Source organism: Thunnus maccoyii, chromosome 10 (genome assembly GCF_910596095.1).
Source record: "Thunnus maccoyii chromosome 10, fThuMac1.1, whole genome shotgun sequence".
Classification (NCBI taxonomy): Eukaryota; Metazoa; Chordata; class Actinopteri; order Scombriformes; family Scombridae; genus Thunnus; species Thunnus maccoyii.
In genome coordinates this window covers 7,004,017-7,028,372 of record NC_056542.1, presented here as the reverse complement: position 1 = coordinate 7,028,372, position 24,356 = coordinate 7,004,017, and the positions used below count along the sequence as shown (strand labels likewise).

The 24,356-nt window shown below is 41.1% G+C and overlaps 1 protein-coding gene across 6 annotated transcripts in view; it reads right to left on the bottom strand.

Moving 5' to 3' along the window:
* znf385d (zinc finger protein 385D) overlaps positions 1-24,356 on the bottom strand; it is a 116,153-nt gene that overhangs the window by 67,769 nt on the left and 24,028 nt on the right. For 3 of the 6 annotated variants that reach the window (XM_042423350.1, XM_042423355.1, XM_042423352.1), the window contains one exon: positions 1,434-1,576. In XM_042423350.1, coding sequence (XP_042279284.1) covers positions 1,434-1,576 — 143 coding nt within the window. Of the gene's footprint in view, positions 1-1,433; positions 1,577-11,689; positions 11,953-24,356 lie in introns of those variants that run through there. The other 3 variants (XM_042423351.1, XM_042423354.1, XM_042423353.1) reach the window with 3 other exon arrangements.

Below are 24,356 nucleotides of genomic sequence, written 5' to 3'. Positions count from 1 at the left end.
CATATAAGCGCCGCAGTATCCAACCGACAGTTTAGTGAACCATGGAGCATGTTTCCAATTCAACTGAATTCAATTACATTCAAAATACTCTAATCGTCTCTCGGGGGGCAGTTTTAGGCAAGCGAATCATTCATTCACACACACACGAAGCCAATATGACAACGTTAGAAAGAGTTAAAATACATAAGGATTAATGGTAGTGGTCGGTCTGTAGCTAGCCAACAATATATAACACCACAGAGGCACATATTCTCTCTGAAGTGTCAAAAGTGTAAGTGAATTTTACAGTCTATACAGGAGATAAACTGAACATTTTCTTGTACTGTTCAAAAGTCTAATGGCTTCTGGAATAAAACCAAACTTCTTTCTGTTTGTTGTACCTGCAGGTAATCTAGAGCACATTCATAATGGGATTAGGTTAAAGTAGTCAATCTAACCTTTGTAAACACTTCCATCGCTCTGACAATTCGCCAAAGAAGACAAACCCAAAATCACTCTGTAACAAATGGCTGTTTTCAAAGAAACATTTAATGCTCCGGCACTTATTTGACTTTTAAGATTAATGCTTGTCACATTCTGGACAGACCGATGAGATGCCAACGTGTTTTCAAATTTTCTACGGCTAACTGTGTTTTCTGTGGTTGAGTTAAAAAAGAAACAGATGTTAACAAGGAGAGGAGTTGTACTCTGCGGCCAAATTCCACGAAGAGAAATGAGTTTTGGTCTTTGAGCCTAAAGGCAGAGTTGTCCATAAATCACCAAGATAAAGTACAATATGCTAACTTTCTGAGAACGAGCGCATTATCACGGTAACAATCATTTTCCATTAGTGCTTCTCTTAATTCTTGCACTACTAAAAGAGAAATTACATGATATCTGTAATACAAATACACTGAGATCTTCATAGTTTCTGTCTTGTGCCCATAAAATCAGTAGTGTTTAACAAATCATACATTTCTCTCACAGATAGATGTATCTATTTCAAGTGGAGCGTCAACACCATTAAACATGTTCCATTCAATTTTACAACTTTTGCATTAAAGCTATAAAAGCATCATCTTAATAAGGTGTTTTATTGGTAACTATGAAAGAGAGCATTTTATAAAAGGACAAATAGGTACATGAACCAAATGAGGTTGAGGAAGATCGGACTTCACTGCCTTGAAGTTAAAAGCTGGTTATTGTAGCTCTAAGGCAGCGATAACAGCTTTAAATAAACATGTATCTGGAGAATATGTAGATTTTAGAAATAAGTAGGGACTTGAGATAAAGATACGGAATCTAAAAGGTTGGGAAAAAACACGAAATTCACTCTTCTCTGCTACTCAAATCACAGCACGTTATCATTCAACATGACCTTAAGTGACGTTCAAACAGCCTGTGAAAACCCGGCGAGCGGATCACATGACACGAGAGATAAGCATTGCACTCACAGTGTTGAATCCTGGGAAGAGGCTGACCGCTGAAGCCGTATCCAATGGAAACGGGAGAAACTGCTTCATGCCCAGTGAGGTCTGGACAGCAGGCAGGGTGGGACGCATCAGGGCAGGCATGAGGCCATTTTGACATGTGTTACCTGTAGGAGGGAGAGCGAAGGCAATGTGTTGAACCACAGACAGTAACCGGGAGAGATGCTTGAGCCAAAATCTTACAGTTTACATCCAACTGAACCTTCAGGGTTTGATGTGTTGCCCGTATCTCACTGCCCCTTCACATTGTGTATCATCTTATATGTGCAAGTAATTTCTTTAACTGTGCATTTGTGCATACAAAATTAATGCCAGAGATCTCACTTTCTTTAAAGGAATATATAGCTACTTTTATGCTTTAACCAAACTTTCAATCTGATACCTTTTAGGCATCATCATCATTATTATTTAAAAGCAACAAAAAAAAATCTTTTACTAGTTTTTTCTTGAGTTTTATTCCAAGAACTTCATAATCTAATTTCCTATCCACACTTTGGGGGATTTTCATTCTTTCACATCGCCGTCCAATGTTTGTGGAACAATAATGTCAACCGATGGTTCCTAGTCAACCCTTTAGAGATTTCAACCACGTGTCGAACTGAAAACCGTGAGAAAGATGCGACCATGAGATGTGTTTGGAAGGTCTGGAAAAAGCTGGTTTGGGGGACCTTGAGTTGGAATTGTTTTGTCACTAATACTGATCCCAGTCAAGGATGGAACCATGTTGGATAATAAACTTGAATCTCACACGTTTCGGGGGATTCTTTTACTGCAAAAATAATAATATTCAGTTACAAAATTGATGCTATTTCTTTAAATTTTCATCAAATTTTATTTCATGTCTGCAGGTTTTCATTATCAATACAACAGCATGTCTCAGAGTACAATCTCAAAAGTACTTCTTCACAGTGAGTATTTCATTAAGCTTTATTATTTACTGTTTTTACTAATATTTGTGCATTTGAATGCAGGACTTGTCATGTACTTGTGATGGAGTATTTGCATAATCTGCTACTTACACTTACCAATTTGACTACTTCTTCTACCACCACCATGGTTCAAAGAATGGTGTCTATTACCGTTAATCATCTCAAAGATTAAGTGTGTGATTCACTGGCTGCAGGCTGTGAATTTACTGAATTCAATTTCTTCTTGTAATCACAATCAGACCAAAAAATGTGCGCTGAGAATAAGTTGTACATGCAGATGACCACAACGTGATGATGCGATGATGTTTATCTCTCCGAAACAGATGTTCTCATTCTGAAATTGTCCCCATAAATAGTCTTTGTGGAATGACTGCGGCAGGCAGTGTGTCTTATGAGATGATTCAATGGCCTGGCCCACAAATCTCTAGGAAAAACAAAAGTAAATACTTCACTTTTATTGTCATGTGAGTGTGCCACGCCAGCAGAGCGCTTTATAAACCACGAATTGGAAACAGCACAAGGTTGGTTTCAACACGGTGGGATCAAAAAAAAAAAAAAAAAAAAAAAACGGAAAAAAAAGGGCAGAGAAAACCGTTGCAGCCTTCCAAAACATTAGGAATTAAAGAAGCCATTTCGCAAAGCTGTAATGAGGACCAGAGGGATGATTTTTTTTTATCGCTGCACATTTAACAACAGTGGAGCTCCGGGCCAGTATGACTCTAAAGCGCTGGCACATACAGTATCAAACCACCGACTTGAGACAAATAAAAACAAGGTTTGCCTCGTTTCGGTCCCTAGGCAGTGGTAAGGGGTAAATAAAAAGCAAAAGTCATAAAGAAGAGAAGAGGGGAAAAACCACAGACTGTCCCCCCCCCCTTCTCTCACTCTGTCTTCTGTCTTCTCCCTCCAGTCGCCGGAGCGCTGCCATCTGTTGGAAAAAGAACACATGCCGTCTCTCATGTGGAGGCACGTCCTAGTCCCAACTTTAACAAAGCATGTCCTTCTGTGGAGATCATCCAACTGTAGCGTCTCTCGACATGCCGGGCCTGACGTCAGCCCACAGGCACGCCTCACCTCACGCTCAGCTAGATCCACCATTCATCAGTCCGACGTGCACAGTCAAAACAGCTGGTTCAGACACATCGGGGCTGATGTTTGGGATATATAGTCTGCAGCGGGATGAAGAGTGACGAACTGAAATGTGAATTTGTTTGATAGGGGGTCATGTTTGGCTTTGCTGATTGATAGGGGATGAAATCTGATGTGTCACCGTGGCGGAAGTCTGTGAGTTTTCTACTCGGTAACATCACACAGAGGTGATTTGTTCTGTTGAAATAGAAATAACAATAAAGTCTTGTCATTCTATTGACAAGGCCAGTGGTGTAAGAAGTACAGATACTTTGCTTAAAGCTGTACTAATCAATATTATTGGATGAATAATGGGTCAACCTATTATGTGTGTGAAAGGTGTCGCTTGTAGTGACGAACCTGCAGAGAATTATCACCCGACTCTGCAGTTCCCCTCAAACCTATAGAGCTTTTTAGAGTCTTTCAGATCATTGTTTTAGTTTTACACTTGCAACTTTAATGTTTTGACAGCCCTCATCAATGTTTCTGGCAGCTTGTTTTTGCTAAAAAAAGCTCTGATAAAGCCACACTGTGCACTAGATAAAAGTTAGCAACTAACTGGTGAACATAGTGGAGCATTTAGAAGCTAAAGAGCCAGATATTTCCCTCCGGAGTTGGTGGAGAACAAAACAGAGCTAAAATAAGATTCATCAGGTGACCAGAAACATGACTCTAAATGAATGCTAATGTTGTCTGCTGGATTTTTAAATAGGCAGTCGTTAGCCATATCAGCTTTATAAGGCGATAATAGAGCCTGTTATGCTGACCCCAAGTGGCAAAGAAGTAAATTAATGCAGGTTTAAGTAAAAACAAGCAATTCCATAGTTTAAATACACCATTACAAGTAAAAGTCCTGCATTAAAAATGTTACTTCAGCTGACTTTAGCATGTCAGAAGCATTTTAATGTTGCAACTTGGCAAAGTAGAGCAAATATTCCTACATTATGTACTGTTTGGTAGTGTAATCTATGACAAAACATCATATTTTATAAGTTGATTGTATATTTTGTATGGAAATCTGAGTATCCAAGTAACTAGTAAACATAGCTGTCAGATAAATAAAGTAGAGTAGAGCAAAAAGTGAATTATTTCCCTCTGAAATGTAGTAAAGTAGAAGTATAAAGAACCGTGAAATTGATATGTAAAATGGATATAAAGTACAGATTTGTACATATTTGTACTTACTGTAAGTAGAGCGCCTGAGTAAATGTACTTTGTTTGTACCACTGGACACAGCGTCTACTGCTTACTGGATTTAACCTGTTCTAACCTCACACATCCTCTTAAACCTCACACTGTTTGAGATACAAATTGATTTTCTTTTTTTTCTCCTGTTGTGAAAGGTAGAACAACAATAGTGATCCAACCAACATGCCCAAACACCAAAAGCACATTCCAGCCTGCAGCAGGGGTTAGTGTTTCAAACTCTCTGAAGTCTGATCATCTGTCACCACCAGCAAAAGTGCAAAAAATATAAGGCGGAGAGAGAAAATGAGCCCGTGGCTGCTATTCTAAACTTTAACCCCAACCCCTGAGCATCACATTGAGTTCATCATACTCCAGCACAACAGGCTCCGGTAGAAATGCACAGATGGCATCCATAATTATCACTTTGTTAGAGGTGTCAATATTTGACTTGAGTTCGGCTAACAAATGTTAATATTTGAGCTGTTGGCAGCTTCTGCATTGTGACGCCTAGGCCCAGGTGGGCTGAGTCTCTGCAGCTGACATTGCCATCTATTTTGCATAACGAGTCGCTCAGGAACTCGTTCAAGAGAGTCACTGTACGCTGAAAGGTCAGCAGGTGACAGTCATTAAAATATGTGGTAGAAGACTCTCTGAGCAGCCTGGGAACTCGGCACAGGCAGCATAAAACTGTGGAAAAAGAGCAGCCAGGTCCTATTTTCTGTGTTTCTGTCAGGAGCATTTATTGAGATGATGAAAATGAAATGAACTGAAACAAGTTCAAGGCAAACAATTAGAATACGAAACATAATTTGAATGAGAAGCCTGTTTATATACCAGTATGGCCCAGAATCACCCCAGTAGTGCTCTGTTTACAAAGTGAATGCAGTCTTGTAACTGAATGAAGACTTCTCACTATGAGCCTCTCATGCAGGCACTCACAGCAAATATATGCGATGGCTAAATGCGACTTTCATGAGTATTTGAGGTTGTAAAATGTTTGTCTATGTAAAACTGAAGCACAGATTTGTATTTTAGGCCACACAGAAAGCTGCAAAGAGCTTACTTTCTGCTAAAAACTAGATATTTAAATAAAATATAAATCATAAAATGCAATGTGATCGTTCCATGATTAACCTGCAAGTGGGCCTCAGTGCAAAAAATGACCATCTGGACCCCTGATTAACCTCATTCCTTTTCTTCTCTGTACTGGATTCAAATGCATGACCTGGACCTGGCTTGCTGGTAATTTGATTAAACACAAATTAATTTCAGAATATGCAACATATAAGAACGCTACTGAAATAATGAAAGTCTTGAAACTGGAATTTGACACTGGGGCAACGTCAAAATCAGGTACTAAAGCAGGATAACATTAAAGCTGCACTAATAAATATTTTTATCCTGACAGTGGATCAAATGACTATGTGTAATGTGAAAGATGTCGCTTATATATCACCTAACTGTGCTGTTCCTCTCAGCTCTTTGTAACCATGTTAAAAATACCATACATTATAATAAAGCTGATGTTAAAAGAAAGTTAATGAAGGTTAAAAGACACATCATAAATGGTTAAAAAAGCTCATTTCATAAAAGATTAAAAGGTGCAGTGAAATAGATACGTGTAAAAAGATACAATGTGAAGAGTAGAAACAGGAAGTGGTATTCAAGAGTAAGTTTAATACTGGTCATTGAGTGTCGCGACATGTGGGTAGTTAATACAAACAAGTATGTAGTCAGTGTTTACAGCTACATTCAGACTGAAAGTGGCCCGAATCCAATTTTTTTTTTGCTCCTCTGTGACTCAGATCTGTTTTTTTCATAACTCTGTGAACAGCACAAATCACATGGAACCTGATCTTTTCAATTCTGATTTGGGACACTTTTATATGTGGTCTTAAATCACATACAGGTCTGTTTTTTGGGGGGGTTTTTTGCAACGCGACCTCAGTCTGAACAGTCATATCGGAATTCATGCGACTTTTACGTCACTCCGGCCAATACGACCCAACTCCCACACACTTTCTCAGTGAGATGGGTCGCCTGGACTGAGTGTCTTGCTGCGAGAGTCTTGTGGGGAGGTGCTGACAGATTAAAAGTAGCCCTGGCATCCTGAAAGTTCGGATGACATCTGTTTGTGTGAAGCCATTCGCATCACGATCCCACCACTCCTGGTTCCGACTCTGCATCCACACACACCTCTGTACAGAAGTAATAGCCATCGCTCCACACATAGTCATCATTAAAAATTTGTCTCTCTTTCTCCTCATGCTTGTCCTCGTTATCATCTGCTCACAAATTTCCTAGCTGGCTTGCATTGCAACTTACAAATGAAACTGTAAACACTGACTTCAGTGGCCTCATATGACAGCGTGCTGCATGTGACGTCTTTGTTATTGTTCTTTTTCCGCATGAAGGTCAGTTCAAGACTGTGACCAGTTCACAGTGGAATCTCATATTGGCCACATTTTAAAAAATAATGTGAACAGACAAACAAAAAAAACAGATCTGAGCAATAAATCCAAAGTGAGCACTAAGGCTTGCAGGGTGAACACAGTCTTAAATTATCTTCTTGACAGTCTTCGTCAGGATTCTCATGCTACAAGCAGCTGAAGACATTTCTACTTTAAGTGTGTTGTACAGTTGTTCACGTCTGTATATTAGCTCATTAGCTAACCGAGTGCAGTTTGTTAGCATTCATTAACAAAGTTAATGGACTCCAGCTACTGTATAGCTAACCCAGCTTATGCTACGCAACGTGGAAACCCTGAAGATTTACCAGTTAGCGCTACAAGCTACCAAGTCAATGCTCAGAGTTCCTTTGACTACACAGGACAGACGACGCCATCTTTGAACATCTGTGTGCCATCTTGTTCCTCATCAGAGACCAAGACACTGGTATAAGCTGCGGATTGGACTCAGAATTAGTAACCAAGGTACCACTCTCTCCGCTCCCAAGTGTCGAATCAGGCCTGCAACAGGTTTTTATTTTAATATCTGCATTCTTGTGTGTGTGTGTGTGTGTGTGTGTGTGTGTGTGTGCTTGGTGAGTGTGGACGCACTGATTTCTGTTGCCAATTTAAATTTGAGGTAATCTGCATTTCATTTGTGTTGTGTTTTGCTCCAGTTGAAGAGAATTATTACTTTAACTCAAGTTATTGAAAGGAAAGAAAAAGTGAAATTTCAAGGAGACTAAATTCTATTTAATTTGTTTATTTTGATAAATTTTACAAAAGTAAATAATAGAAATTCATTGTTTCTAATAAATGATTCCAGTGTGATGTTTGTTTGCTCCTTTTACTAGAGTTATTTAAACACATGAGATAGATATTAGTGACAGTTTGTTGATGGAGTGATTGCAGTAGTCTAATCACTCAAATATGGAATACAGTGTGTAGATTTGATAGACATAACTTAACAAGGTGTGTTACAGTTCATTAGCAGTGAATAAAGGGACTCAAGACAAGAAGTTTATATAGGTAAACAGGACAACATTAGTATTAATAAGTATTATTTATTGTACATTAATTTAGTTGAATCAGAGAAGTCAGGGCTCTTCCCTGATTAGACTAGAGACAGGTGGGCTACATCCACATCGCGTCTTTCAGCATTTTTCAGCTCATTGTTTTGGTTTTACAGCCCACAACTTCACTGATTGGTTCAGTCTCATTGCTCTCATCAGCAGCAGGCAACTGATTTTAGCCAAAAATCTCTAAAAACAGACTGTGCGCTATTCCTGCTCAGCATTACATGGCAGAAAGACAAAGTTAGCGTGTTAGCTGGTGAACCTAGTGGAGTGTCAGCAGTTTAAGTGCCAGATATGTTTCACGGGAGATGGTGGATGCCAAAACAGAGCTAAAAGGAAAGTGAATATTGCTCTTACATTCATTAGATGAATGCTAATGTTGCTCTGTGTCTACAGGATGTGTTTGTTAACACATGTCAACTTTATAAGACCATAATACTCGTCAGAGACTTTTAACTTGTTGTGGAGTTCTTCCTCCAAGAGGCCAAACAAAACTGTTAAAGTACAGCTTTAAAGCCCTCATCGTGTCAGTTGATATTGTGCGTTAGGGGTGCATATCCTTAAAATAAACTTTAATTAATCAAATTACTACAAATGAGTTGACCCACACTGAACCTGGGGCGTTTGGAGATGCTTTTTTTGCCTGCTTTTCCCAGAAATGTAATGATGCAGTGATGCAAGTGAAATGGGATCTGACTTCTGGAAACATTTGAAACAGATCAGAATTGATGAAAGTTTTTTTCCCCACTGGCCTTTGTTTACCCATTCTCTTTGAGGCTGAGTTTAATGATGCAACACGAACTGTACAGTATGAGATGTTAAGAGCAACTCATTGGACAGGATGTGGTTGGCTACTGTATCGTGGCGTGCCTCAGACTGTCCTCTGCATTGCCCTTCCTGAAAGATTCACTTATCTGGGCTCAAGCGTTTTTACTCCTGCGGCAGTATATCGAGAGAGGGAGAGAGTAAAAATGATGTCTGGAGGACGCCGACTGGCATTAATAATTAATCATCTTGTGCCGCTTTCCTCCACCTCCGCCTCCTCTTAGTGTCCTGAACCTGGCTGCTCCTCCGATAAGATCTGTCCAGAGGCTGAGAGTCCACGCAGCCTGAGAGCCTCAAAATAAGTGGATCACTCTCGCGCAGACTTCCATTTCCCTCAGCAAATATAAATCCAATTATTAGATAAATCTGAATTCCACTGAAAGTCATTCATATGCTGATGACGATACAGATGTGATTAACACCTTTGTGTTTTTACTGATTGTATTCCGTGACCCTTAACATGCTCTGAGATCAGCACTCTCCTTCAAGCGGAGAGGATAAAATCATTTCACCCCAATTATAATGAACAAAGTGAGTACAAAGGGGAGATTTAAAGCATTCTTATTTTTTGAAAGCCACACTTTCACTGATTTTCCAATTAACCTTTCCGAGATAAACTCTATGTTCTTATGAAATTCCATAAATCTCACCAGCGTGTGGCATTTGGCTCCGAGCTACACAACGCACACCGCCTCCAACCCCTTCAGATTAGTATACTGTAGCTCTGGCTGCTGTCATGAGTGTAGCTCACTAATAAACACAGCTGTCTCTGAAACGGATCCAACAATCACTTCCCATGCGCTCTGTAATCTGAGGTTAACCAAAAAGACGTTTACATGCTGCTAAACGCCAACCGCAAAGCCAGACACAGCGGATATATTTCCTCTGGGCCTTTGACTCAACAACACTAATAGCTTGTATGATTGCACCACACACTCAAGACCTATTAGCCTGCTGGGTTACGGTTCCTTTACTGGCTGGTTTTGATGTATGCGGACAGCTTATAATGCGGAGGGACGTTTCCTTTTTCATCTGTTCATTTTTTACTTTTCCATTTCGGTATCTTGTTTTGAAGAAGTCTCGCAAAGAATGTTGCGGGCTCTTCTCATGATATGTCACCTGATATAATTCACTTTACCAGGAAACATGTTCTAGTTAAATAGCAGCCATGCAGAGCTAGTGAACAAACAGCATTATTAATCTTTTAAGAGATGCCATCTATTTTCTCTGTGCAGTGCAGTTGTGCACTCAGGATTGCATTCATAAATGCTAAAACGACGCACATCCTGTACGCAAAGAGATGACCTTTACTCCTCTTGTGTTTTTTGTTTCACACTGAGCGGTGCAGATAAGATGTTCTTTCTTTTTTTTATTATTCTTTTACGACATGACATGAGTATAAAATACAGACAAAACAAGCATCACCAACCACAAAAAACCTGCCTGAACTGTTGGCTGGCAAGCTTCTCCACTTTCACTTCTCATGATTTTGCGTTAAACAGGGCCAATTTCAAAACCCATCCATCCAACCAGACCCGCATCACCTTTATTTTCTCTTTGCTTTCCAAAAGCTGCACACCTGACCGACATCAGCTGTGGATCTGGAAGAGCTGAAGCTGTCTCTGCACCTGACAGCTTATTCATTTATAAGCTCCCAGCTCCTTCTTCCCCCACCACCACCCCCCCTCCCCCCACACCCACCCAACCCTCCTCTGTGTATGGCATAACAAGAGAAAATCCTTCTCGCTCTTACAAGCCACGGTCTGTAACTTCAGATCACTTTAATCCCCGGGATAAAAAAGAGAGTCTTTCATTTAACAAATCACCCCCTCAGAACTCTGGATCCCTGTGTAATTATTCCTCCGATGTGACTGTAAGCCAGCCGTGAGAAGAGCACTTGACGAGAAGCCGCTCGCGCATTAAGTCTTCCTAAGCCTCCTCCATAAAAACTAATGGAAGGGGCCCTTCTTAGATTCCTCTAAATATCCTACACGGAATATAAAGTGGCTCTCAAGACACGGCATCTCCGAACTTCCTACAGACTGTCAGTGGGTCAAACAGCAACAATGAAATGCAAAGCTTGGATTCAACCCAGTCACCTGGGACTTGGTCTAATAAAGCAGAACATGAGCATGAAAAGGGGGTTATCTGCACGGGTGAGCAGGTTCATTCAACATTTTTAGGAGACCTCTGTGTGCAACTTCACGCTTTCTTTCTTTCTTTCTTTTTATTTATTATTTAGCTGAAACAGCAACGAGCTCTCCTATCCATCTCTATGAGTTTCCAGAACAAGTAACAGGCAGGCTGAAACACAATTACACACATGTTCAGAGGAGGGGAAGAGTGTGTGCACCTATACTCTGCATTTGACTGTGATAAAGCACATGAACACACACACACACATAAAACCACTGCTTTCCTATGTGTGTAACTTCACACTCTTTTCCTTTAACGGAAGCCAGCGCTTCTTCTTTTTCATGCTTTTTAGTATCCAGAACAAGTGAGAACATTAAATAAGAGATATCTGCACACACACACACACACACACACACACACACGAGGATGAGATTATGCACGTAAACACTACACACACACATAATGATATATAAATACAAACACACACTTACCAAAAAACATGCTGCTCTCCATAGCTCCTCAGGCTCGGGGTTCTGCTGTATTTCCTCTCTGGTGCCCTGCCAGTGTGTGTGTGTCCATGTACAGCAGCCTGGGCATGTCTCATACACTCCTCAGGGGTGTGTGTGTCTGTGCATGTGTGTTCAATCCAACAGCAGCGTCAATGGCCAGTCTGCATGCTGCACTCTGCACGCCGCTGCTGTCTGTGGACCCCCGTATCTGCTTCTCTCTCTCTCTCTCTCTCTTTCTCTCTCTCTCTCTCTCCTCGTACTGGTCCTCCCTTGCCTCTAGCGTCCCCTCCCCTCCTCTTTAGCTCTTCCCCTCCCTCGTCCTCCTCCTCTTCTGTCTTCCTCCTCCTCCTCCTCCTCCTCCTCCTCCTCCTCTCTGGCCCCTCCACACTCTTCTTTCTTTTCTCTCTCTCTCTCTCTCTCCGAGGTGTCTATCTACATTTTCCAGCAACAGCCTCTTCTCCCACAAATACCTCTCTCTCTCTCTCTCTCTATAGGTGTCTCATCTTTGTTTTATGTGTCAACCAAGCCCCTCTCTCTCTCTCTCTCTCTCTCTCTCTCTCTCTCTTTCTCTCTCTCTCTCTGTCTCACTCTCTCCTTGCTTTCCCCCCGCTGTCTCTCCTTAATTTGATCTTATTCCCTTCTCCCTGCTTCCATCTCCAGCTCGTATCCTTTTCTTTTTTCTTTATCTTGACTGTTCCCTCGCCTTTCCTTGGTTCTTACTCTTCCTTATCTCTCTCTCTCTCTCTCTCTCTCTCTCTCTTTCTGTGTTTCTACCTCTGTAAATATCTTAGCAGTGTTTTTTTTTCTCTCACACTCGCTCGCCTTTCTTCACTCACCCTCTTTGTCTTTTATCATTCTCTCCTATTCACTCAGCACGTTTACACACACACAAATGGTTACTAGGAGAAATAGGTTATGTAAGAAATTGGACAATAGTTACTAACCCTGATCCATATCCATGACTATCATACTTAATGTCAGAAAATCCTGGTCATCTTTTAGTCACTCAGGCATTGAAAGTACAAACTAACCAGGTGGTAGACCATCTTCTATAGTAATCAATATTTAATATGAACAGTGGGACAAATGACAGTATATAATGAGAAAGTAGTCGCTTGTAGTGATAAACTCCTACCCGACTGCAGTTCCCCTCAGCTCTACGGAGCATCTCTCAGCTCATTGTTTTGGCAGAAGGCAGCTGTTTTCAACAAAAAAAAGCTTCACACTACCTGCCAAGCATCAAACAGCAGACAAAAGTTAGTGACTAACTGGTGAACATAATGGAGCATTTAGCAGCTAAAGATGACAGATTTTTCCCTCAGGAGGTGGTGGAGACCAAAACAGAGCTAAAAGGAGCGTGAATATGGGCGTTACATTCATCAGGTGGACAGAAACATGACTCCGAATGAATAATAATGTTGCTTTGTGTTTTCATGGTGCAGTTATTTGCTAACATGTTCACCATAACAACCTGACAAGCTGATAATATGACAATGTTGTGTTTACAGCTTGTTGTGCCACCCCCAAGTGGCCACACAAAATAGATGAATGCAGGTTGGTGGGTGTAAAATAATGAAAAGCATTTTTTAAGCCAACAGACAGAGATATCTTCCATTAATGTAAAAAAAAGATAGAGCTTACTACTGAATTAAATCTTTCAGCCACCAGTGGCGGCACTGAGCGCACCAGACCTGTGCCATCTTTGATTTTACTCGGTTTGTATTGATTTTTATGGAAGACACATTCCTCTGTCAGGATATATTATGTTTTTTGTTATGTTACACCTGCCAGACATCATTTTCTATCTTAAAAGTTTCCAGTAAGGTTGTCTAAATGGCTTTTATGAACATCTGAATGACTGAGATGTTTGAATTTCCAACAGTTTCAATTTTTAGTCAGACTTTGGATGAAATGATTTTGGATACAAGTACTGCTGTATGTAATTATATTTGCTTTAATCCCGCTGCTCTGGCTCTAGTCTTTGTCCTGCACATGCATACAGTTGGGTTTCGATTATCGCTTCCCTGATTATAGAAACCAGATTTCATGTTTAAATGACGTTAAAGAAATCAGATTACTGCAGAAAGCCAGCTGTAACCCAGTTACTTAAGTGCAAAAGTGCACTGATTGATTGTCTTTTTTGTCTTTCTCTCCTTCCTCTTTTACACTACCTTTTTCACCCTTTGTTGATCAATCTTGTTTTCTCTCTGATGCTCATACGCATGTTCTCTGTCTCTCTTTTTGTTGCCTTTCGCTCCTTCTTTCTCTCGCTTTGCTTTCACATAGTCACTCTCTTTCTTTCTTTTCATGATTCTTTCTTCCCCTCTCTGTAATCAGACTCTACAGGAGCTGATATCAGGCTGCTGCTGCAGCCATGAGACACTGCTGCTCCCCTCTATCTGTGGTCTTCACACACACACACACACACACATACACACACACACACATACACACACACACACACACAAAACCACACACACACACACACACACACACACAAACACATATGAGATCTTTGGAAACCTAACACAGGCACAAAACATGCACAAACTGCACGTGTACTACACAATCTCACAGATACAGATGCACACATGAAGACAACTGGCTGCTCTAAACCGTGCACACACACACACACACACACACATACACACACATACACACACACACGCAGACTTAGAGAGAGAGATAAACAGCCACACTCTTAAATAATAAAATATGCATACTCAAAATACTTGAAGACACACACAGACACACAAACACACAGAGACAACAGGCAAGCAAGAACATACACCCACACACCTCCTATCACACACACACACACACACACATACACACATTCACACACACAGACACACAAACACGCAGAGACAACAGGAAAGCAAGTACATACACCCACACACCTCCTATCACACACACACACACACACACAAACACACACAGACAGACAGACAGACAGACAGACAGACAGACAGATAAAGCTCCACTCATTGATATGTGTGATATGAATGATAAAGTGTGTCCAATCTTTTGACTGGTACTGTTTGTACACCCACTCTTACAGAAACGTATAAACGACCACACACATCGACTCTGCCAAACATTAGCAGCTATGTGTGTATATATATATATATATATGTATATATATATGAATATATATATATATATATATATATATATATATATATATATATATATATATATAATTGTATTATTAATTATATATCTATATATTATACAGATGTTTTTTGAAAATTATATATAATATTTCAAATAAGCAAGGACATACTGTACATTTACATACATTTTATTTTCCTGCTGCCATCTTTATTTTGTTCAGCGAGCTGGTAAAAAAAAAGACACTTTTGTGTGATATTTTTCTCACGAAATCTTTCTTAAAAGGAATCTTTTCAGCTGAGGGCAAACCCGAAGACGAGCTGAAACCTACAAAGACTGAAAAGACCACACATAAAGATTGTTTCCACCAACTGGTAACAATTTTATAGTCTTTGACGGTCAGGAGGGAGCACAAACCTTATCACACTGAACGACGGCTCAGTAACAGCAATCAGCAAATCACACAAGAACAATACCAATTATCTTATGTTCTTTTACCAAAACAAACATGAACGGCAACCAACTGCTTCTAGGTTTAAATGCAATGCCATTTGCGCTGAAAAGACAAAAAAAAAGAAAGAAAAAAGTGCAGCATTTGGGTGAGACCCCGGATAGAGAGTCGTGGGTTATGTAGTCTGTAATTGGAGGTGAACTCCAGGTTTGGATTGGCTGTGTAGCTCTTTGATTTGATGTTGTAAAGACCAGGACCACACCACAGACCTGTCCTCTTCTGTTTATTTACTGGTACGTCTCCCCCCGGGTGGCGGATAAGTGACGTCGTCGGTCACCCGTGTCATTTGCAAATGACAACTAACAAAAAAATCTTTATGAGAATAACCGGCAGCGACGGGATCTGAAACATATCACACACTATATGATTTTATCTGCCAACTGTCAACTGACACAAACTGAAACAGACCCGCGTCATCTCAGTCTGATAAGCCATCACGCCTAAATAATATTCATAATTAGTGCAACTATTTTCATGTGTGTCCATGATGAGAAATGTCTTCTAAACAACAGCAAGTGCTCTCAAATAACACGCCGGGTTTCTTAAATTTAGCTTTGTATTTATTTTCTGGCTCAAATGTAATCATCAATAAGAATGATGATTGCATAACTGGCACGAGATTAGAGCCGGGGCTAGTCGTAGCGTATCATCGCTGCTTCCCGCCTGATATGATATTTATGTTATTGTCATGAATGGATTTGTCTGCTCCGTCCACACAAAGTCCTTTGCATTCTTTCTTTCTTTGTATTTTTGGTCTTTTCTAGCAGAGTCAAGACAAACAACTTGGAAGGCTGCAACACAGAACTCCCCGCTCACACAAGCAGAATCAAAGTCCCTATTTATACCTGGCATTAATAAACATGTCGTATCTGGATCTGGATGATAAAATAAACATGACCAAACATTTTTTGAGATATTTAGATGTTTCTCCAGTGTAAGAACATGCTGACAGATGCAAATAACAACTGTTATTTCTGTGCACATATGGGCTTTTGTGTCGACACGTGGAATATATATATATATATATATATATATATATATATATATATATATATATATATATACAAGAAACATACCTGTGCACATATTTGCACCTGTGTTTTTGTGCAGATGTGGTGTGTTTGCACAGCGTTGATGACAGAAGTTCAAACAATCCCGAGGGGTCTGAGCGGGATTGTGTCTGTGTTTGTCTGAGTGTGTTCATCTCTGTCACAGTGTGTGTCCGCGTCTGTATTCCCACACGTGTTTAACCTCCACCTGAGTTTTGGCTCGGCTATCTCTCTCTCACACACACACACACACACACACACACAGAAACACACACACACACTGTCTGATTGGCCCACTGTAACGTCGCTGCTGAAGGTCAGACGGAATTGACCGATCCTGAGCTCCGGCCCGGCGCTATCGACTGCAAATGAGACGCTTTCTTGATCAAAGCGATGTCTGGCTGCACACACACACACACACACACTCACACACATACATTGAGATATGTAGCTAGGCAGCCAGTCGATTGGTGACATCATCAGCTGTCCCCTCAAAAGTGGCAACAAATAAATAAATAAATGCAAACTCAAATACAATAAATGTCCTCAAGTGCTGTGTGTAATTCCTCTCTGCTATCATCTCCTTCAGGCTCCTCTGTTGCGGCCATTTTGCACAGCACAGATGTTTTCAATTAATCTTGAATTCCCATTCTCCCTGTTCACCCCCCGCCTCCTCTCCGGACCCCCCTCCACTCCTCCCCCCCCCCCCCCCCCCCCCCCCCCCCCCCCCCCACAGCGGCTTATTCCAGTAAATAAGTTTATTCTGTATCTGAAATGGCAGCTCTCCCTTTCTCTACTCCTTCATCTTTGTCCTCCTCCCTCCTTGCAAATCTTCCATCCCTTTATCCCCGTTCCCCCATCCTGTCGTTCTTCCACCGTACGCCGGCTGTGGCGAATGTGTTTTTTAACCTTGACTCGCAGGTGTCGGTGGCAGAATGGGGCATTATTTGTCACCATAAATAGCGGTTAAGCAGTGGCGGCAGCCCTGCAGGAAAAGCCCCATTGCGCCGCGTGTGAGTGCAGCCCAGGATACTTCATTAATCTTGCTGTCACTTTCATGACGCTTTTCATTAGTTATAGGGCTATCTGATCAACAGGCAGACTCTCGGCTTTTCAAAGCCGTCTAACAGCAGCAGCCTGAGAGAGAGAAGAGAGGGAGAGAGGAAGAGCTGGAGGTTTGTAAAGCGAGAGAGAGGCTAACAGAAATGAGACTCCAAGAGATTCAAGTGAGGAATTCTGATTGTCTTGGCCTCTAACAATTCAACAACATCTTGTGGGAGGTCGACTCATGTGGCGCCACAGAGCATCCCGCTGACCCTTAAACAGAAACATTGCGTGATGGACAAATTCAGTAAGTGAATAAATCTGAAGGCTGAAATCCATTCATTTATCTTTTATGCTTCTTTTGTTCCTCTATGGAAATGCACTTATTCGCTTTCTTGCTGCGAGTTAGATGAGAAGATTGATATCACGATCATATCTGTCTGTTCAATATGAAGCTGGAGTCAGCAGTCACTTAGCTTTGCTTAGCATAAAGAGTGGAAACAAGGGGAAACAGCTAGTTTGTCTCTGTCCAAAAAGTGTTCAAAATAACGCCTACAAGCACCTCTAAAGCATACTAATTAACAGGGTACAAAATGTCAAACTACTCCTTTAACAATTAATTGATTCCAAAATTATATTCTTTAAAACAAGCAGTTACAAAACAGTGGATTGTGATAATGTCACCAAGTTTCAATCAAAATAAACTGTTATCTGTGTTTTTTAGTTTTATTTTGATCCTCATTTCACAAAAACGCCTTGAATAGGAAGGAAGTGAAGAGGGAACAAAAGGCAGCATTTTCCTTTTGTTTTAAATAAAAGAATCAGGTTTAAAGCTGGATATGAAAAGGTTTTATTGCAGCGTATTTGTGTCAGTACTTATTTTCTTGCAGCACATGCAAGATGATTATTTGTCAGCTTGTCGATGCTGACAAGTCAGTGTAATGCAAGATGTTGTAATACTCTGTAACATCTATTACCGCCACACCTCTCGAGAGCGTCCAAACTGAAATGTCATGACAACAGAGAGCAGGGAGAGAAAAAAAGAAAAAAAAAAAAGAAACAAAAATTAATAAGCTGAAGCGTTTCATTTTTACTTGCTCAGGATCAAGGAGTGATTATGAGTCATTCACAGAGAGAAATATCATAACTGCACAAGTGGAAACTCGACACCAGATGGGAAAGCTCTGGCCCACGTCGACTTGACCGCAAGCTTTTTCTAAGTAGACCGATTATTACACTGATGACCAATGACTACGACGGAGGGTTTATGAACTGCGCTGCTACATAAAACTGCACCATGTCAAATGCGGCTTGTGTGTAACCCACCTACATGTGTGCTGAAGGGTGCTGCGGCCTGTGTCCCTCCCACTAAGCCTTCTGGGATTGAATCTGGTTTCCCACCATTTCCTCTCCATGTGTTTTACATCACCGGGTGAATAGCGTGAGGCGGCAGATAACCGCTCGTACCTGCGGGGCAGAACTCTGGCTAAACAAAGTGGTTGGAAGAGTTTGGTTCTGAAGTTTGATATACACCGACTGAAACAAGTGGCAGTATTTCGAAACAAACCTGGCATGAAAGTAAAGCACATAACCGTTTCCAGCTACAGCGGTGAGTCATCCAACGACCCCTGTGTTGAGAATAGTTTTAGCTTTGAGGATATCATCAATGTTATATGAGATATTGAGTGAAGGTATGAGCCCTTTTCTGCTCTGTTAGTCTCAGCCTGCAGTCGTTAAGAAATAAAATGACATGAAAAAAAACCAAAGAAGTAACACTTCCAGTTGCTGTTAGATTGAAAATGGAATCGAAATGGGGTCTCAGGTAATCAGCCTGAAAATGCTGCGGCGGCTGCATACTCTGCAACGCTCGACCGCTCGCCAAACTGTTGATCCATCCCTCGTCCTGTTTTTTTTTTTTTTTTTTTTTTTGCCTTCAAGTTCCTCAGCAGAGAGGATCAAAGCATCCTTGCAGTGCTTTTCAAAAATCCACCATCACCACCAACCCCCCACTTTTACCCAGTAGAAGTAATTGGAAACAGATAGCGAAGTTACGGCACCCTGGATGGGTACTGTGATGATTGTTAGCAGGGTGGTTTCAGAGCTGGAACAAGGTACCAAAAGAACATGATTGCAAAGCAGTTTAAAAGAGGTCGACTGCTGAATAGTTTGTCTGTGATACTTGATGTGAACATCCTGAACATCCCAGTCAAAGGAAAGTAATATGCATGATCCCGCTAAGCACGGTACGACTGATACTTTACACCTTAAATATTAACATTTAGGGAGACTTTCTACTTTTCCTCCTCTACATATGAGAGGGAAATACGAGGTTATCCTCTCTGCATTCTATCTGACAGCAGTAGTTACTTGTTAGTTTGCAGATACATACAGTAGGGTCCAAAAGTCTCAGACCGGAAAAGTGGTTCCAGACTTTTGGAGCCTACTGTATATATCAATATCAGAGTTGTTGGGTAAAAATCTTGCTGCTCTAAAAGGTCAACTTTGAGTGACTTTTAGACATTGGTCTCTGTTTTTATCTTTCTTTCCTTCTCTTTCTTTCTCTTACCTGAACATCTTTACTTCCTCTCACTTGATTATTTACTACAAAATAGCACAAAGTATTTCAATAAGAAGACATCAATTAGAAGCATATGACAATATTTATTTATGAAAGCCTTTAGTGCTTAGACACCATCGATGTGACACATATTCATTAAAGGGATAGCCAGTTAGCTTAGCTTAGCACAAAGACAGGAAACAGGGGAAAACAGGCAGCCTGACTTTTTAAATGCCTTAATAAATCTTCCTTACACCGCTTACAAACTGTCCAAAATGCTGCTGCTAGGCTCTTAACACGATCCAACAGATGGTCTCATATTACTCCTATTTTAACCTCACTGCTCTGGCTTCCAGTTAATTTTAGAATTAAAAGTTTGGTGCTCACTTATAGAGCCCTACATGACCAGGCTCCACAGTGTATTACGGACCTTCTGCACTCCTACACCACATACCGAGCTCTTAGGGTCCTCCACCCAGAGCTTTCTGAGTGTACCTTGGACACATTTTAAGACTCAGGAAGATCGTGCTTTCCAGTCGGCAGCCCCTAAGCGTTGGAATAGTCTCCCAGTAAGCTTAAGGTCCTTGGATACTGTGGACTCTTTTGAAAAGCAGCTAAAAACCCATCTGTTCAGACAGGCATTTGGGTAGCATGTGGTATTTCATGTTTTAATTTGTCTATTTTGTCTGCTCTCCTTATTTATTTTGATTGTATTTAATTTATTTCTCTGACCGCAAAGCACTTTGTGACTGGTGTCTGTGAAAGGTGCTGTATAAATAAACTTTGCTTGCTTGCTTGCTCTGTCTGAAGGTAACAAAATGTGCCTACTACCACCTCTAAAGCTTGCTAATTAATGTTATATCCTCTGCGTGAAAACAGCAATTCTCTGTTTTACGTTGGGCTACGTGCCCGACTAGTTCTTCAGACTCACTTGCTCCCAGCTCCTCCGTCCTGGAGGTAATGCTAGTGACGGGGAAGGAGGTGGGTGGGTTGTGCAATAGTGTGTCCGAAAGACAGAATGGCAATCGTATTTAAAGAGCAGCAGCCAAGAACTGAATGGCTCGAGGAACTCGGGCAGAAAGCGCATTAGTCACATATGATGATGTCAGAATTGTGAATGTAGGGATTTTAAAGGACAGCAGAAGTGACAGAGAAGATTTGGGTGGAATAAAACCCGTGAAAAAAAAAAAAACCAACTATGGGTTTGTTTATTTGCTGCAATCTTCTCCAAGCACGTGTTCCAACTGAAGAAAACAGATTAATAGATAAATATATAGTTTTCTTCTTTTTAAACATGCTAAATAACTTGGTCGTCTCAAAATCAATTATATTGTCTATGTTCATGGTAATGGAGGAACATGTAACCCTTAGTGTAACAACACTAAGAAACATATATCACCAGATTAAGGCCGTATTCAGGCCAAAATCAGCCGTTGCAGCCCGACCGTCGCAGCGTTGAGCGGAGGTGTGCGGGCGTGTTTGTGCTCCAGAACGTAACTGCTGTGAAACAATCAGAAAATAACATTTTATTGATCTGATTCACCAGCTTTCTCTCTACCACCGCTCCCTCTCCTCTCGTCATTCACTCTCTAGCTCACTCGACCTCAGCTGCTCTCTCTCTCTCTCTTTTTCTCTCGTCTTTTAAAACGAGCCGGGTAGCCGACAGCAAAGTCTAACTTTTACTTTTAACATTATCAAACGAAGAGAAAAGTCCTTTCCCTCCTCCTAGTAACGTCTCTGTACTCCCTCATGGCAGAGTTTTACAGCTTTGATCAGTCCGATCGCCAGCTGTGATTGGCCACCGCAGCGTGACATTGGGTTGCGGTTCTCACAAAAGTTGACTCCGGCTCAACTTTCTCGCTGCGGCACAGCTGCAGTAAAAACGCCTGCAGCCTAAATGCACTACCCCCGTTCACCTCATTTTCGCCACGCCGCCTCATTTGGTCGGCCTTATTCTCAAACATATGGATCAAGTGGATCATGATACGAGGTTTAAGACGTTTCTGTGGATGTTTTGGTGCATTATGACTTCTCCTTTTATTTACTGCGACTCCGGGTCACTGTTGGAATTAATGTTAACTGTGGTGAATCAAAGCTTTTTGACAGCTGCTGTGCTCTATGAAGCAGCAAGCTACCAACTTTTCAGAGGCATCTTTCAAGACCGCAGGGGTTGAGTATTTAATAATGAAAAGATTTTCAGTGGCGTATTTCTAGTATCTGGAGTCAAACCAATATAACGTGTCAATATCAGCTTTTTTTGTCATGTCGCTGACCTCTGATACGAAGGAGGTTCCATCCTGTAACTCTGTAATGAAATCTACAATTTTGCACACATTTCATTTGTTAATTTAATTGTTCAATTACATCAGGAAGAATGACACTGTGTCCGCGGTGATGAGACCGCAGCTAAAAATGGAGTAAAATAGTCGGGAATATGCTCTGAATACATAAATGAAGACGAAAGCGCTGAGACACATTTCCCTTCGTTTCAGCCGAATGCTTTTATCAGAGTAAGGGAGACTTCAATAATACTGGATGTTTTGTAAGTGAATCCTTCATTTAAAAGGCCTAATCTCTTCCAGTGATTCCTCGCCATACAGTATGTGGTTTTCCCTGCCTTGACAAGCTGCTAATCTTTAAAAAAATTAGATTAGTCTATATTTCAAAAGGAGAGCTGTCGAGTCACATGAGTCTTAATGATGTGTCAGAAGTTTTTTTTGAAGCAAAAGACTGGAAGCTTCTAGTGTTTTGATGGAGAACATATCCCTATTAGTCAAAAATGTTTGTCAGTAACATTTGTTTCATGAAACAGTGCAGAAAGTCCAGTAACCTTGATCTGAAAACATCACACTGACCAAGCAGAAAACATCAGGGAAGTCATGCTCCAGCAATAAAACCAATTCCAGATTTACTCTCCAGCTTGGTTGTTGTGATTCCCTCCACCTCCATTTCCCTCTCTTCTTTTCAATCTCCCTCTCTCTCTCTCTCTCTCTCTCTCTTTCTTTCCACTTTATCTGTCTTTACAGCTTGTAAAAGCCGAACAGCCAGAAAGAGACGAGCCGAGGTATTGATTTCAGGGGGAAGGGAAAATTGCTGCAGTCTAACGAACACAAATTGGTGTCAAAAGCTCATCACTCGACTAAAAGACAAGTTTGCCTCAGATAAATGTTTACCGCCGCTCAAAGAGATCTGACGGAAACATGAGATTAACTTAAGTGCTTAGACAAAAGAGGCGGCAAAGATTAAAGATTATTAAAAAGAGAAGAGCTTTCTTAGCTCAGTGGAGCCAAGATCAAAATGTCAGCTCTGGCGTTCACTTTACTCTGCCCCCATGCTTTAGGACACAATATGGACATGCAGGGCTGTAATGAAGAACCAGCTCGGTGCAGGCCTTTTGGCTATGAAGTCACTCGGTGTGAGGAAAGGAATGTCAAAACAAGAGTTCTGCAGTATCTGTAAAAACATGGGGAGTCTGGTGGACACTGGAATGATGTGATCTAAGACAACAGGCGTCTAAAATAAATTTTGTTTGTCTGCACTTCGGCCGCCAGAGCCTGTCACTCCCCTAAATACAGCAGGGGATTATTCACTCTCCACTCTCCCTTTTTGACACGAGTGCAGAGAAAAACTTAACGGTTGAACCTCTACTTCTGCCAAACTCTACACGCAAGGTTCCCAGTTTTAACAGCGTCTAATTGGATACTCATGTGTTCCTTACGACCTCCCTCTTCATGCAGTTTCTTTGAAAAACCCATCACCGGTGCTAAATCAGGAAGGGGAACAACGTGTGCAAGGGATGGCGACTATCTAAACATCTGTTTTTACGAGGAACAGAAAGCGTAAACTGTGGTTTTCTTGCAACATGGTCTGCATTTTGTAACCACTGAAAATGATAACAAACAAGGACATAGTCTAACATTAATTAAGACAAAGCACAGATGTAAAGATCCATTGAACTGTATGAGATCTGTGCTGCGGCTTTACATGATGAAATACAACTGGCCGGCTACGTGGCCAATCATCTGACTTTTGTTATCTTGAAAGCCGAGGCGGTATTGGCAGCGGAATGTCATTAGCTACGCACCGGAGACAGCTTTACGAGCACTCGTGACAAAATGTGTAGATGTTGTGACATTGTCAAGTCAAGTTTGATTCCCAAGTATCGTACGAGAGGCTGCACTTTATCCGACTTGATCTCTGAGCGGGACTCTTTTCCCCTGTTGTTGTTGTTGTTGGCTCCCTCAAAGCTTAATTAAACCTGCCAGGAACCGTTTCTGGCATTTCTGTGAGAATAAATCTGAGAGAGTTCACTAACTAACACACAGACCCCTGGCACTAAAGCCGATCTGGTGCGGTGGTATCGATTGCAGCCCG